This window comes from Numida meleagris, chromosome 9 (assembly GCF_002078875.1).
Source record: "Numida meleagris isolate 19003 breed g44 Domestic line chromosome 9, NumMel1.0, whole genome shotgun sequence".
Lineage (NCBI taxonomy): Eukaryota > Metazoa > Chordata > Aves > Galliformes > Numididae > Numida > Numida meleagris.
The window spans coordinates 19,972,549-19,988,955 of NC_034417.1; the positions used below are offsets into that span (position 1 = coordinate 19,972,549).

The window sequence follows — 16,407 nt, forward strand, 5'->3', positions numbered from 1 at the left end:
AGCAAAAAACTTCTGTGCCTAATGCTAACTCTACTTGTTCTGTTCCTGTTGCTCTTACAATTCCCAGTGAATGATTTTCTTCTCTATTAAGTAAGCGGAAGTGCTGCTTCACGGCAGATGCTAATCCACTGGCAGGCTGTGAATAACATGGGGCTGGTTTTTGTTCAGGTACTCGAGAGGAGTGTTGTCACCGGGCCGCCACGTTCGGACACGGCTCTACTTCACCAGTGAGAGCCACGTACACTCTCTGCTCAGCATCTTCCGCTATGGGGGGCTCCTGGATGTAAGTGTTCCAGCAGTGCTCACAGAGTAAGCCACCCTGCTTTTTCTCAGTGGCCCTTTCCAATGCAGGCAGCGTGTATTTGCAGGTTGCCTCTTTAGCCAGCACTCACAGTAATGACGTGCGTCAGTGGCCTCTGACCAGCTCCATCGCTGTGTGTCTGCATGCTGCAGCTTCCTGCTTTCTGGCAAGTAGGGGGATTGTTCCTCCTCCTTCCTGACGCTGCCTGCCTGGCTTGTGCAGAGGCATGACTTCTCTGAAAGCTTTCTTCTGATTTTAGATGAGTCTGGAGCACTTGCCTCTGTAGGAAGAGAGCAGTGCGAGGCAGTGGTGATGCAGGAATTCCTTCCTGCCTCCTTCAGCGATTTGTTTAAAAGCGTTGTTTAGTCGCTGTTATTTGGAGACTTTCAGTTAATTCAATGTCAAGAAAATCAGTTTGCTTATAGAGGAAGTGACCTGGGGTTGCAAATGCATAGTGGGTGCTCTCTACCAGAGGGACAGAGGGCCCAGTTTTAGGGGACTAACCCATCGATCCAGCCTCCTCTTGCACTCTCATACCCTACTTCCCGAGGGAATTGGCTTGCAGTCCTGAGGGAAAGCTCTGCTTTAGACTTCCTTGTGGGTTGTTTTTTTTTTTTTTTTTTGTCGTTTCTCTAAAATATTCCGTCCTGTAAAACACTACTTGAGAATGACTGTGCTTGGGAGCTGCTGTGGGTTACGCTTTTCTCCAGTCAGCATGGCACAGGAGGCTTGCATCTGGATGTCCTCAGGTCCACACGTGGGCTGCATGGGGAGCTGTAGTGTCCCTCTATGCAATTGCTCCTTCCTGTAAGCACCCTGCCCTCATTGCAAGGCCATCTCTCTGCATGCAAGTTAAGCAAGATGTTTTTGTCCTGACAATGCTGTTACCTTGCGGAGAGGCAAATTCTCTCAGACCCATTTCACTGAATGCTGCAAGGTGTGTGCTGTTGCTTATTCCATGCGACTGTTTATGTGTATATATATCAGGAGAACAAAGACCAGCAGTGGAAGAGAGCCATGGACTATTTGAGTGCTATCTCAGAGCTGAACTACATGACCCAGATTGTTATCATGCTCTACGAGGACAACAACAAGGTGAGGGATATAGCTGTAGGACAAAATCCTTCCTGCCACAATGCTAGGCACAACCCCTGAGAGATAAGACCAGTTGGGAATTTTGTGATCTGAGCTCTTGGCTTGTGGATAAAGATGGATGGATCATTAACACAACTCTGAATTCTTAGTTTTGGGTGTGAGGCAGTGACCCACTTACTGTTTGTTACATGCAAGCAGAACACCATCCTGAGCAGTAGCACCAAACTTGCGTAATTGATAGTAGCTATTTGAAAGCACATCCTAAAGCAAATTCATTTGTTGTTTCTTAATATTAATTACAAATTAACAATAAGAAAAAAATTAAAAACAATTTCTATTTGGCAGTTTATTCGGAGTATTTCTAGAAAACATCCAGAAATCCCATATTCATAAACCTTTTTTGTATTTACTAAAAATATACTCATATAGTTAGGGAAGTATATACGGATATCTTCAGGAAGTAAAGACAACCACTTAAAAATCGCTGCCATAAATAGTTTTGGCACTGAACTGTGCGTCTTGAATCCCAGATTCTGTGATCTGTGCTGCAGGAGGTCGTGGTGAGGGGAGCAGTCCCTTTACTCTGCAAGCTTCAGAATTAGAATTTCATGTTCAGAGAACAGATGCGGGATTTTAATGGTAGAACAGAGATCTTGAGTGGTAGAGTAAGTAGAGATGATGAAACTTTGGGTTTTCCTTAGTGCTGCATCCTGTAAAAGTTCTGTCTGCTCTCTAAAAGTGGGTATTATTTTAAATAATTATTAGAGACTGTTACTTAAGTTTTGGAGCAACTTGTCTAAAGGTCTAGGGGGGAACCAGTCTCTCCATGTGCCTGTTAAGTGGTTTTGCAGCAAAGTGGTCTCTGTTGCCTAAAGCTGTGCTTTAGGTTCATGTATATATACGTAGAGCCTGATTCTGTTTTGGCCTTCTGGTGGCTGTTGTGACAGAACAACAACACTTTGAATGCCTCAGCTTTGTGCTAATAGGGGCTGTACTTTTGGATGAGGCAAACCTAGAGCCAGTATGCCTGTGGTTTCTTGTTGCTTCTGCCTTCCTTCCAAAGGATGCTGTTCGGGTGCATGCTTTACCAGCATGGCAGGGTGGCTAAAGCCCAGACCATGGCCTGTGCTGACAGCCTGTGAGATTTTCATTTATTCATTTATTCCCCATCCCTCGTGTTCACAGGACCCATCTTCCGAAGAGCGCTTTCACGTGGAGCTGCATTTCAGCCGTGGTGTGAAGGGCTGTGAGGAGGACAGAAATGTTCCCACGGGATTTGGCTTTCGGCCTGCCTCAGCAGAGGTGAGTGCATTGTCCTGGGCAGAGGGCCTCGTGCAGCCCTGCATGGGGACGCGCTGAGTGTGGCTCTGCCACGCGCCGTGCTGCTCTGCGGGCCTGGTGTGGCCTGGGCCCCAGCAGCATGCTCTCCTCTGGCCTTTCCTTGTGCCCGAGGACTCTGCAGGTTACATCCTCTGCCTGACTTTGTGGGCTTTGTAAGGCAGTCTTTGTTCAAGGAGGAGCAGAGTGCTGCTAACTCACTGAGCTTAGCAGAACTCAGAGATCCCAGCCTAGAGCAAATGCCCCGGGCAGCACCTGCTAAGGATGCATGCCTGGAGCTGTCAGTGTTTCCTACTGCAGAGTGAGGACAAGAAAGCGGACCAAGGCAGCCTGGAGGACCTCTCCAAAGAGAAGGGCATGGATGAGCCCGATCGTGCCCAGCAAAGGTCTCCGCAGCCCTCCGAACCTGTTGGCATTCAGCGGAGATCTCCTCTGATCAGGAACCGGAAGACAGGGTCTATGGAGGTAAAAGTGTTGTTCTTGTTCTCATAAAGGTCTTCTGCCTCGTTTCAGTTTACTGAGATTCCTCTTAACATGACCGAGTTTGAGTTGCTTCTGTGGATCGATTTGGAGAAGGAATTTGAATAGGGAATTTTTTGGAAGGCTGACCTACCAAACTCCTCGTTCAGGAGGGGCAGAGAATTTATGAGGAAGAACAATTTTGGTATCTGTCTTCTGATAGAGAAAGCAGAGTCAGAACACGAGCTGTTTGTTAGCTGCCTCCTGTCACTGTGTCACTCGTGACTTAACCTTTGTATGCAGTACTTGGGGAGTCTCTGCAGTGGGCACTGCTGTGTTGAAGGGGGTATACGTTTCTGCTGCTATAGAAGGAAGTCTGTGTCCCGGTGATCCCAGTGGTCTCGGGAGACAAGGAACTCAGAACAGGGATCCCTTGTTACTTCTGAAATTTCTACTGTTCCATATCCCAACACAAACCTGAAATTAAAAACCAGCACACATTGTTACAATCTTAGCATGAGTACTTGTATGCTTCTTGAAAATTGTGATTTTTAAGGAAGAGGCACTTTTCTTTTTACTTCTTTACAAAAACATTTGACACCAGTGGGTAACGTAGGGCATGGCACTGATCATGCTCTCTCTCTTTGCAGGTGCTTTCCGAATCTTCTTCCAAAGGTTATCGCCTCTTCAGCTCTTACTCCAGGCAAGCTTCTGAGATGAAGCAAAGTGGCTTAGGTACTGTACTTGAGCTGTATCCATCCTCCTTATCTGTACCTCTGTATTCTTGTGTGCATCTGTCTGTCCCTCCCTGTATTTCTCTGCCTCAAGTTCCTTGTGTGTCTCTCTGTGTGCATTATGTCTTCTTGTAGTGTTACTGCCTAGACCACTGCAGAGGTTATCTTATTGTAATGACTTTTGTGTATGACCTGCTCCTTCAGTTTCTAGCTACAGAAGATGCACTTGTCATCCCATATAAAACCGGAGCAACAGAGCAACTTACAGACTGAACTTCTGGTTCTATGTTGCTCTCATTTGTTACATCATTTTTAAACTTAGTAGGGGGAGATGATTTCACATGAGAGCTAGCATACTTTCTATTTTGCAGAAGAGTAGTTTACATACAAAGCTGTCTTCATGTAAGACTACTATCTTTCTACCTTTTATTCATAAAGATCTCTTGTATGAAACAGATCTGTCATCTTCTGATGCAGTGTTTGACAGCTCCCAGAGCTGGGATCCCCTGGTTAGCTGTTTTTTGCATGGTAGCCAGTGGAAGAAAATATTTTGGGGCAGTTGGTGTTCTCTGTGTGTCCTTGAGAATGCCATTCCCTGCCATCCTAATGTAAACTGTGTCTTAATAGTGGAAATTCTTCCTGAAATATTTTTGCTGAAGCAAAAACTTTTTTGGAAGCTGAATAGCAGTTTTTGGTGCCATGGGGTTCAAAATAGCTGAGAAGCCTAGATCCTGCAGAAGCCTAAAAAGCACCAGGAAATGGAAATGCCCAAGTTTTGCCCACTTTCTTTTTCTCTAGAACCATTTTTCTTTTGCATTTTAGTTTTGAGGCATGGTTATGGATTTCCTGTCAGCAGTTCTGACTGTTACTAGTTCTTTACTCTGTGACACAGGCATCCTGTAGTCAAGGGTTTTCTGAAAGGCCTGACCATTACTTTGTCACTTCGGAATAAGCTGCTTCTTTGAAAACTAATTCTTGTCAATTTGATGGAATTTTCTTTGCAATGATTAGGAGATATCCCTGGGGTCTGCCACCTGTAGCTCCATCCAGTTGGAAAACTCTAAGAAGGAACGGATGATGCATATTATTTTCAGAAAGGCATAATAACCTCAGCCATAGTGTTTTTTGAGCGTGACGTGTCTGCTGCCTGTCACAGACCACCTGCAGGACTAAGGGAGCTGCAACAGGCTGCCGTGTTTAGGCTTGAAGAAACCTGTGGTCAATCTGTGAATCTCTGTGAATTAATACAAGAATTTCTGGGGCAGCACACAGTGAAGGAAGCATATCTTCTTGGTGAATGACTGAATACATCACATGCTACACACAAACTGTCTTCACGGTTCAGATTTCTGAGTACCAGGAGGCATGTGTTCCGGAAAGTCTGTCTTTGTTGCAGCCCAGATGTTACAGCCTTTTCCAGGTTTCTGAGGAACATCTGTTTTGGAAATAGAGAAGGCTACTACCATACTGGACCTGTGCAGAGGGCTTGACAACAAAGTCTGAAGTACGATCTCATCAGGTTTAATTTCAAGCTCTTGCCTGACTTGCCTTGCTGGGCAAGTGCCTTTGCTGATCGCTCACCCAGCTGTGAAGCTCCGCAGATGCAAAATTTTGGGTGGGAGTTGAGTAAACAGATCAGTAGATCGCTATCTGGATACTCAGTTCAGTCATCGTTTTCCCCATAGAGACTTGTGGCTGCGTGCAAAGAAGGGTTGAGCTGGTGTCGTGCTGCAAGACCAGCTCGCACAATTTCTGTTGATCAGAATGTCTGTTTCTGTGAATTTCTCTTGGCCTGTGAGCTGCTGAAAAGAATGATGCTTCTTTACTTGTGAAAATCAAGCTCTTCGAGGAATTTTCATGATTCCTTTCCTGCTTGCTTTATAGATGTCTAATGTCCTCTCCCTTTATGATCTGAAGTACACTTTCTCTCTTGGAGAAAGAATATAGAAGTCACGAGAGCCTGAACTTTGGCTTCAATGCTTGTCTCAGCAGCTGTGCTTCATTCAGATGCTACCTGCTGTCTCTGAGCTTTTCTGAAGTTCAGACAGTGTCCTGTCCCCTTGCCCGACCTTGCCAGTGTCTGGGCTGTTGTTACCTTGGAGGGAACATGCGCCTCTCTTCAGATATTCCCTCGTGTGTTGAGCCATAAAGGAAAGAGAAGCAGGGCAGAGCTGTTGCCATATCTGCCAGAACTGTGCTTTCGTGGTAATTCAGAAATGCCTTGAAATGGCTGTTGAGAAGAAGTGAGGGCTGCAGCTTGCTTTGTCTTTGCAGCGTGTTGCTCTGGAGTATGCCTTGTTTTTCTGGATAGGAGCAAGTGCATCATTGTGGACTGTCTGCAGTAGCATGCATGCTTCTAGCTCTAGAAGCATAGGGATGTTTCAGTGCCTTTCTTTGCTTGCAGAGCACTTTGAAACAGGATAAAATCACTCCTTGCTGTTAACGAGGTGATATATTGCCAGTGGAGATGGCAGCTTTGTGCTGAGACTTTCACTCCCATAGGAAACAGGATATCCATTTTTAAACATCTGAAACACTGAATATACATCTGTAAGTTAAAGATACAGAAATGATTCAGGATATTATGTTATTCCTAGCAAGCATTGCTACATCTTAGATCCAACTTGCTAGTATCACCTTCTTTAGGATGTGTGCTTGTTTGTTTAATTTGGCTACAGTGAGTTCACTGTGGACAATTGCTGTCATCCATAGAGTCATGCTTGTAAATTCTGTTCGTGTTTAAGGGTGCTAACAAAGTGCCCTTGTCCACTGTAGGAAGACAAACACTTGGCTGTCCTTAGTTTAATGATTAGTGGCACAAGATTACAAGTGATAAAAATCTATAGTTACATTTTCATCTGCCAGTAAATAAGTCTTGTCTTTTGTTGCTGTTTGTTTGTTTTAAGCCATGAAAATATGGCTCTGAGCGTCATGCTGGCTGCCACTTGACAAAATTTTGTTTGCATTCTGATAGATTCCTGTTCACGCTGAGTCACCGCTGAGCTTCCCGTTATAGGGATTAGGAGGAAATTTTCTCAGACTTGTGTATCAGTTACCCTGCAGGCAAGAGCTGTTTGTCCAAGGACAAAACACGCTAGTCTGTCCAATGGAATGCCACTAGCAGTGTTACAGTGGTGGAGTCACTTAGTTCAGTGTGTATGAGAACTCTTTTTGTCAACCTCCATCGTACCGAGAAGCAGATATCAGCTGAGACTGAGCTTACACATGAATAACTCAAAGCTCAGGGTCTGTGTTTTTTTTGCCAAAGAGAGACTCCAGTTAAAATGCTGACTCGTAGAAAAAGACCTGGCATCCTCCTGGGCAACAAATGGATGGAGGCAGTAGCACGTCCTTCCACCAGAGAAGGCAGATGGCTTGCTCTCTCTGCCAGGTTAATAGGACTGCAGCCAGCAGGCTGAGGGAGCTGGTCCTTCCCCTCTATGCAGCATTTGTGAGTCTGTGTCTGAAGGATTGCTGCCTGCTTTGGGCTCCCTGGGTGAAGAAGGGCATGGATGTAGCAGGTGTCAGCCCAGTGCAGAGCAGTGGGGGTGTATGGGGCTGGAGCACAGACTGGTGGAGACCTTCATGCTGTTCAGCCATCCGAGCAGGAGATGACAGAGGAGACAGAGTCTGCTCCAGGACACATGGTGATAGGATGAGAAACAACAGATAGAAGTTGCAACATAGGGAATTCCAATTACCTTGGAGGAACTAATTTTTCAACACAAGCACACCATATATTGGGACAGGGGCGTGGAATTTTCCTGCAATCTCCTTCCTTGGAGGTATGCAAACCTTGATGGGACGCATCCTAGCAAGCTGATCCAAGCTGGAAGCCTCCAGGGTTTCCTTCCAACCTAAATCACGCTGCGTTTTAGAACCAAGAGCTGCTTCCACTATAGGAAGACTTTTTTTTCACAGTAATAACAGATGCACTGTTCCACTTAAATACCAGTAAGCAGTATGTCAGGCTTCTTGTCCTGGCAGACGAGGTGGAGCAAGATCAACCTGCTTGTTTCGGGAAGCAAGGTATGTGGGAGTAATGTTTTTAGCAGATGGTATTTACAGAATGTAGTATCAAGGCGGATGAACAAGGAATTTATAGACAATCTGTGGTTTTATCTTTCCAATAGTACGTTGTTGTTTTTTTCCTCACACAATTGCTTTCTGTGGTTGAAAGAGTCCTGTTTCAAATACCCAGCCATTCCCCAAATGTCACATAATGTCAAGCCACTGTAAAAAATGCTGCGCAAACACCAGCACTTACCAGAGGCACTGCTCCTGGGTTGCTCTCCTGTGCATGAGACCGTAATGCATGCCTTCTTCCTTACCTTAGGGTAAACAAAGCTCCACGCTGTGTGTGCCTCTGGTGCTTTGTAAGGTCATTCGCAAAACACTTGGACTGACTCTGGAGTCAGTGCATGACCAAGTGGGTGTGAAAGAAAGCTCTCTGGTCCCATTGTTTTCCTTACTGGTTGACAGAGTGATTAATCCTCATTTGCAGCAACAGTTTCAACATACTGAAATGTATTATATATAGGTAGCTCTTTCTTCTCAGTTTCCAGCAGAAGAAGGACCTTCCAAAGAGAAAGGACAGGAGAGCAGAAAAGTGACGTCGTGTGACATGAACATCAGAGATCTGCATCCTGTCTTTTCTGACAGGAGTACTTGGTTTTGCTGACAGGTGTCAGGAGGTTTTTCCTAGATTAGGTTGGAAGAGCCAGAGGGAAATAAACCATTGGAAGGAGTTGGGAACTTTCCTGGAGCTGAATATTGGGCTACCTGGTGTGCATTTGGCACTGCTGAATTCAGAATGGGGAATACTGCCTTCCCATACTTCTCCAGCATCATGTATTTCCTGGGATTGCCTCTAAAGCGGGCAGTTTATTCCTCATTCTTCAACTAACACTGCTTTTCTGTAGTTGCATGGTGTGGAGATGTCATACTAACACCTTCCATGCCTTTCCAGGGTCACAATGCACCGGGCTGTTTAGCACCACTGTGCTGGGAGGCTCCTCCAGTGCCCCCAACCTTCAGGACTACGCACGCAGCCATGGCAAAAAGTTTGCCAGCAGCCTGACATACAAAGACGGTATGTGTGTTCTCTGTGCAGCAGGTTAATTTGTGGCCTTTGGTGTCTCAGGGTGCTACTAAGGCAGAGACTTAGACTGCAAAGAAGAGTGACACAGTCGGACGTGTATATTCACCTCATCTACAGTAATGCATTCTGTCATATCCCATGAAGTTGCCGTCCCTGCTAGGACAAGGCAGGGGCTGACACTGTGTGAGGAGTTGTATGTCGATGTATGGTACTGCTGATGTATAGCAGTGCTGGGGGCTGGTTTTGCTCTGGCATTTTAATACTGCTTGCTGGTGTGGAGGAAGGATTATTGGTCTAGGTATGAAATAGGTTTGTCCTGGTACACGTAAAATCATCTTGCTTACCTTGCTGACCTTACTGGTGGTAAACCAAGGTTCTGTTGAGACATTAATCCTCAGCCTACAGAAGATGGGGCAATGTGATGTGCTGAGGGAAACAAGTTGAGTACTGGAGTCCCTAGCTGTGTGCTGGGCATGCAGAGGAATCTGAAATAGCTGTCAGAAAGCAGTGCAATAGGTGTGATAGGCCTGTGGTAAGTGGTGTGCTTGGACAAAACACCGCAGAAGGGCTCTAAGTTTGAGTTATTGCTGTAGGAACTGCTGTAAAGGTCAGCAAGACAGTCTGGTAAGATGTATTTGGATCATGAGTGCAGCTGTTGCTTGGTGTGCCTGGATGAAGGGATATTGTCAGATGAGGATTTATCTCCAGATGGTATAAGTGAATTATGCATTGAGAAGCAGAGAGACTGCTGCTACTTTCAAGGAAACTGGAGCACAGGAGAAGACTGAGGTATTCTGGAGGAGTTGTAGAGATTTAATGTACCAGTGAAAGTGTTCGTTATGATCCCAGAAAGACTCTGTCAGGTATTGATTAGAGTAGATCAGGTGATGAATTGATTGAGAACAGCCCTGCTGTCCTGCAGAGAAGGACTTAAGGAGACTGATGGACTAAAAATCAGATATTTGTCTGCAGTATGCACTTGCACACCAGAGAGCCAACCACATCCTTAGCTATACAGCATTGTAGAATTACAGAATGATTTGGGTTGGAAGGGACCTTAAAGACCATCATTTGCAATGCCCTTGCCTTGGGCAGGGACACCTCCCGCTAGACCAGGTTGCCCAGAGGCCCATCCAGTCCAGCCTTAAGCACTTCCAGGGATGGGACTTCCACAACATCCATAAAAAGAAGCATGGGAAGCACATGAAGGGAGGTGATTCTCCTCCATCGTGGTCTAACTCCAGCAGACAGCCAAGTCCCATGCAGCTACTTGCTCACTACCCCGCAGTGGGATGGGCTAGGGAAGTGGTAAGGTAAAAGTAAGGAAGCTCATGGGTTGGGGTAAAGACAATTTAATAGTTGAGGTAAAAGCCATGTCCGCAAACAAAACAGAATGAATAATTCATTTGCTACTTCTCACATTCAAAGCTGAGTTGAGAATAGGGGCTTTGAGAAACCTAATCCAGTGAAATATGCCCCTGCCCATGGCAGAGGGGTTGAACTAGACCTTTAAGGGTCCTTTCCAAATGAAGCCATTCCATGATTCTGTGAATACTCTTTGTCAGAACTACCACAAGAAAAAAAGATGTCCTTTCAGATACTGAGATCACTGAGTTACACAGCACAGGACAAGCCTCTCCGTGGATGGGGTCTGCATAGCATGCTGTGCCCAGTGCTAAACCACTGGGGTTTGCCAGTGTTTGAATGGATCAATATTTGCTACAGAGTCTTAAGTGTCCTTCCTATCGGGCTCATACTAAACACTTACACCAGTGTGGGACGAAGCGAGGCAATAACTAAGGCAATAATTTGGGGCCTTGAGGGAAAACAGGAGGTTGGTTTAGATTTTTGTCCAGCGTTTGAGGCAAGGAAGAAGGCTTAACGTATCAGGGTGGGAAGATGTTACCCATTCTGAGATCTGCTGGAACCCCATGAACACTGCTGTACAGAGGACATGATGTACACTGGCTTTCTGTGCTGCTTTTCAGTGCAAGAGAAAACTGCATTGCTTTTCACCTCTTCAGAGAGCTTCGTAGCACGCACCAGGCTGTGTGATAGAGACAAGGAGGGTGAACTGGAGGGATTTGTCAAGCCCTGCTGCATAAGCCTGAGCTGCTGAAAGCAGCAAGTGCTGGCTGACCATGGGTCCCAGAATAGAATCTCGTGGTGTTTGGCACAGGACAGGGGTATGAATACCACAAGAAACACTGAGAAGGCCAGCTAAGACACTGACTGATTTTCTTCCACAACAAGCAAGCACCATAGGTCCAAAGGCAGTTACTGATTCTCAGGGAAAATTGTCAAAGGCTGCTTGTTCTGTACCCAGCTAGTACCAGGACAGATTTTGTTCGGTCCTGGTGCAATGCTGCCTTTCTCTGTCAGCTGTGTAGTAGGAGCGTGCCTGCAACTGGCCCCTTGCAGACAAGGCCCAGGGCACGTTCCTGCTGTGTTAGCCTAAATTCTGTGTTCTGTGTCCTGAGATGCAGCTGTGCACTCAAGTACTTAAAAGTCAGACTTAGTTAACTAACGTGTGACTAACATAGCCTAGAATTATTCATCTAGATGTTACATTTCATTTTTCATATTTCTTAGTGTGCTACAGCACCCTGTGCTACCAGTGCTCTGCTGCAATAATAGTAACTGAGTGTAGCAGAACTGCTGAGTCATGGCCTGAAGCACTGATGGAACACCTGGGGGGAAGACAGGGCCAGCTCAGGTGCAAGCAATGCACTGAGTGACAGAAGGGCTGGAGCCAGGGTCCACCCCTTTCCAGTCCCTCATTTAAGGGTTGGCAGTGGGGGGGGGGAGATCTTGCTGGAGATCCCTGTCTCCCTGAGGCCTTCTAAAGGAAAGCAGCTTTTTTCTTTCATTTCTGTGTCTACGGCTGCTGCATTTGGGCTTGTCCTCATTTGCTGCAGCCAAAGACTTTGCCACCCTGCTTTTGTTGCTGTACTTTCCATCACATTATAGCGTTTCAGTGAGGAATTGGGAAAGACAAGTAGGAGGTAGAAGGGCATTTCTCTCCGGTGGAAGGTAGTGTGGGATGTGAGGTAAGCCCTTGTTCTGGGTCTTTCCCTTTAAATGAGCACCAATGAAATGATAAACCTCAGCATTAAAGCCAAACACTGCCAGAGCTGAATGCAGTAAGTGACATGGCTTCTGCAGACTCTTGGAGTACACTCATATCAAGACCTTTTTCCCAGTCGTCAGGCAAAAAATCTTTTAAGAAGTCTCCAGATTTTGGAGCACATCTTTGCACAAACTCTGACATTTTTCATGGCTGTGATGCTTCAACATAGGGTGCATGGCTTGTGGCACTTCATTGAAGACTTCCTTAGGTGAAACTGAAGTGGCCCTAATTTCTTGAGTCCTTTTGCTTGGGACTGGAAGAGGGCTAAGGAATGCTTCGGTGGAGGGTTGTGCCCCAAACTCACATTGAAGGAAGTTCCCGTGATAGTGATGCTTTGAAGTTCAGTTGTCTGAATCCAGGGATCCAGTAGCCTATGTTGCAGCACCATCTAAACTGCTGTTCTTGTAAAGGCAGAAAGGAGATTTAGGTGGAATGATGGTGGCTGCCAGCTGAGTGACAGCAGCACCAGGGCTCCCACAGTTCTCAAAGGACACATGTAAAGAGCTTTGCCATCTATTTGTGAGTTTAAAAAGAGAAAAATAAACACCTTTTTTTTTTTTTTAAGGCTGTCATGCTGCAAAGGAAAACTGAAGCAACTTTGAGAGCTGATTTAAGCATATTATGTGGGCAAGTCAGTGGGTGTAAATAGAGAAGCACAGTGTAGGGTATAGAAGCATAACTGGTATGTGAATCTCCTAACCTCAATATACAGAGACAGGCATGCATACAGACTTCACTGACTAGGTAGAACAAATGCATTAAATAGAAATGACATCCTTAGGTCCTGAATAGTAGCAAAAGGTATGATTGGCTGGGTTCTCCCTCCAGATCCTGCATCCAGGTGGTCTGATCCAGGCCATTATTTCTGTAGTAACAGAGGAGTTCCCAGAGTGGGGAATAAACTGAAGGGGTGGTTTTTTTTTTTTCTTTTTTGAGCATATGGAGACTAGTCCATAAACTCATCCATTTGTGCCCCATCAGATACATGGAGACTATCCTTGCCCTGACTTCTGATGTGTGATTTCTATGAGAACTTGGTCTGGTCTGATTCATGGCCAGGGGAGGCCTGAGGACCAGTCTGACCAGTGTATCCCAGAACCTCTTCTGTACTGACACGCTTTGAGCAGCAGAACTGCAGAGATACGTCTTCTTGGGTCTTTTGTTTGCTATCTAATTATGTCACTGATTTAACTTTTAGATTCATAATGGCTCTGTTTAGCTTGCATTAAGAGGCTGTTTTGAGGTGCATTTAGTAGTGCCAAGGCTGTTCAGTTCTTCTGCAGAACAGTCTGTTTTCTTTGGGCAGTGGTGGATCCTGAGGACTATAGTTCCAGGGCTTTGGGATACCTGGTGGTGCTGCTCATTGCTTGGTACAGCTTTGTGGCTGTGAGTGTGGCTTCATTGCATCTCTCACTGAACTGAGCCTGGGTTGCTATCAAGATGGCTGGAAGTGTGGTGGGAAGGTATGGACTGCTGTCTGTGATGGAGGGAGTGCCACTGATGTCTTTGAAGAGCCAGGAGAGACGCTGACAGGACAGTGCAAGGGAAGCAGAGAGCTGATAGTGTGCAAGGAACCCAAGAGCTTCCCTCAAACCTGCAGGCAGAACATGCCCGGGGTACAACAGCAGTGCCAGTGGCAGTGTGTTATGGGGGTCCAGCAGGAGGTGCACCTGAAAGGGCAGAGGCAAGCATGCGAAGCTCGGGGGATCCGTAGAGGCAGGCTGTTAACTGAGATGATCTGTTTTTATTTCCTCAGAGCTCTTGTCTATGCCAGCCGTAAAACGATTTTCTGTGTCGTTTGCAAAGCATCCGACTAATGGTACGTTTGCTTCCTTGATTTGACGTTCCCTCACACTTCTAACCCCATGCTCACATTCAGTTCTCCTCTCTGCACATACTCTCAGCCTTCTCGTGGTTTCTTGCGTGTCTGTGTACCTGGTGTCCATGCTTCATCTTCCCCCATTGTCTCCTCGTGACTAACTTGTTCATTCATCTGCTGTTACTGCTTAGAGTGGTTCCTGTGCTGTTTGTGGGAGGACTGTCAGACTGCATTTGTGTCCCAGGTGAATAATCAAGAGCAGTGACTGTGAATGGAACTCCTAAAGCAGCCTTTAATTCCACTGCTGACATTAAGGCCTTCTCTAGCCCTGCCTTGCCGGGGGTGGAGGTTGTGGGAAGAATGCCTTTGGATCTGAGGTGTGTGGGGGGATGTCTACTCCATATCCTAAGAGCACCAGCAGCTTAGGCCCTCAGTTTCTACACTGCAGATCTTCAGGTCCGAAACAAGAAGAGATCCTGGAAAAGTGCAGTCTGTGATGGGAGAGTGGGAGGTGCTAGCAGCATTCCTTAGCACGGTGATCTTAGGAGACTATGAGGCCACCAGTATTTCTATTTGCAAACTGGTTTGTTTGGAGTAACCAAGGGCCCAACCTAGCACGGTGGTGTTGGTGGGAGTAGTCTCACCTTTCCTGCAGCTGCTTTCCTGGGAATGGTGTCTCTCCAGAAGTTCCATCTGCTGCTGGTGAACAGTGCTGACTTGGGCCTGCCACCTTCCTGAAATAGGAGATCAGCAGCATGCCACAGTGCAACTTCACCGTCCTCACTCCTGTCATGCTGGTAGCTATGACAAGGCTTGGTAGGGAAGGATGTCTGACAGTGCCTATGTTTATTCACCATCTCTGCTTCATACTGCTAGTAACCTGTCACTGGAACTGTGGGTCTTTTGAGGTTAAAGACCACTAGCTGTGTTAAATAGTAGCTCAAGGAATCTGCTTTATTATCCAAGTCTTGCATAGAGGCTTTTGAAAATGTTTGTTTCATAGCATCGCTCCTACCCATAACTCATATTCCTCCTGGTGAGACAACTTAGAACCAAAGCAGATCATGAAAAGATACCAGGTTAAGCATTTCTGTCCTGTGTGATCAGTGCTGCTTCTGAAATCCTGTTCTTAATAAGTATGGAGAACTTCTGCTCTGTGTGATCTGGAGTGTGAAAGGAGCCCTGAGGACTGTTACAAAGACCAAAGTTCTGGGAAAGATGAAAGAGGAAGGAGCAGCTAAATGTGGTGTTATTGTTTCAGCTATCTAAAGGGAACCTACCTTCAGTTTGCTTGGTTTTGTTTTTCCCGGAGTGGCCAGCTGCTCAGTTTGCTTGTATGTCTAGGTGCCATCTGAGGAAGCATGGTGTGTGTCAGCAGGATGAATCGTTCTATCTTGTCAGCAGAACTTGTACCAAGCACTAGTCTTTCCTGAACTGTACTGTAAAGCAACTGCGTCCCACAGAAGTATAATAAAGTGAAACTGAGCATGAGGTTTTTCCCAAGGACCCAGTGAATATTTCTAACGGCAAAGTGCTTCTTAATCAAGAAAACAGATGTCCAGCAGGTGTGAGCTTGAAGTCTGGCATAGGGGTAGCACTGGTTTTAATGGGAAAGATGTTTAGCCACATGAGCCACTTGCCTGAGGACACAAAAGTGTATTCATAGCCCAAAATCTGGATATTTTTTTTTTCTAAAGAGTTGCCTCTACTTGGTGAGATGGGATGGGTGGAAGAGAGCAGTGGACAAGCACAGGCCAGATGGTTTATGACCTGATCTCACGAGTCTTGGCAGCAGGACATGAGTCTTGAGGCTGCATGAATAGAGAAGACAGGCCTGTGGGTTAGGATCTTGTCTGACATGCGATAGCAAGAACATCACAAAAGATTGCACAGGGCTGTCTTGAAAGTTTCAAGAAGGTAGGTCAGCACTTCTTTTTGTTTTTTTTTTCCCCACGCACACTAACAATGTGTTCTCAGTCAAGCCATGCTGTCCCCCAGCATACCTTGTGCTGCCTCTGGTCGTTTGGTGTCAGGTCACTTGTTCTCCTGCATCTGATGAAGTGACTGGCTGTGTTTGGATGCAGGACTCTGTGCTTTGTTGGCAGTCTGGATTTCTTGTCTCCACTGGGAGGGTGAGTCTGGGATGATATTCTTACGTTGCTGAACCCGAAGTGTACAGGACTTAGAATGTGTCCTGGATTTTTTTCAGTTGTCAGACTTCCACTTACAAAGATGAAACCTTGCTAATCAGCTTGTGGTGGGACTGCCCACGCGCTGCACTGTGTTGGGCAGAGGCTGGCTCAGTCGGGAGCCTGCCCTGCTGCCTTACGATTTGGGGTATGTAGAACTGAGGGTATTCCTATTCTTCTTAGTGCGGGAGGGACGGGGCTCTAATGCGTGATGTGGGTCTCCTCCTGCGCAGCAGCCCCG

The 16,407-nt window shown here is 46.2% G+C and overlaps 1 protein-coding gene across 10 annotated transcripts in view; it reads left to right on the top strand.

Annotated features, from left to right (window-relative positions):
• The window catches only part of PPIP5K1 (diphosphoinositol pentakisphosphate kinase 1), a 44,013-nt gene that overhangs the window by 16,979 nt on the left and 10,627 nt on the right, over positions 1-16,407 (top strand). For 5 of the 10 annotated variants that reach the window (XM_021407127.1, XM_021407124.1, XM_021407125.1 and 2 more), the window contains 7 exons: positions 169-283; positions 1,289-1,396; positions 2,582-2,698; positions 3,035-3,199; positions 3,844-3,928; positions 8,897-9,019; positions 13,915-13,977. In XM_021407127.1, coding sequence (XP_021262802.1) covers positions 169-283; positions 1,289-1,396; positions 2,582-2,698; positions 3,035-3,199; positions 3,844-3,928; positions 8,897-9,019; positions 13,915-13,977 — 776 coding nt within the window. Of the gene's footprint in view, positions 1-168; positions 284-1,288; positions 1,397-2,581; positions 2,699-3,034; positions 3,200-3,843; positions 3,929-8,896; positions 9,020-13,914; positions 13,978-15,674; positions 16,113-16,186; positions 16,371-16,407 lie in introns of those variants that run through there. The other 5 variants (XR_002441771.1, XM_021407132.1, XM_021407131.1 and 2 more) reach the window with 5 other exon arrangements.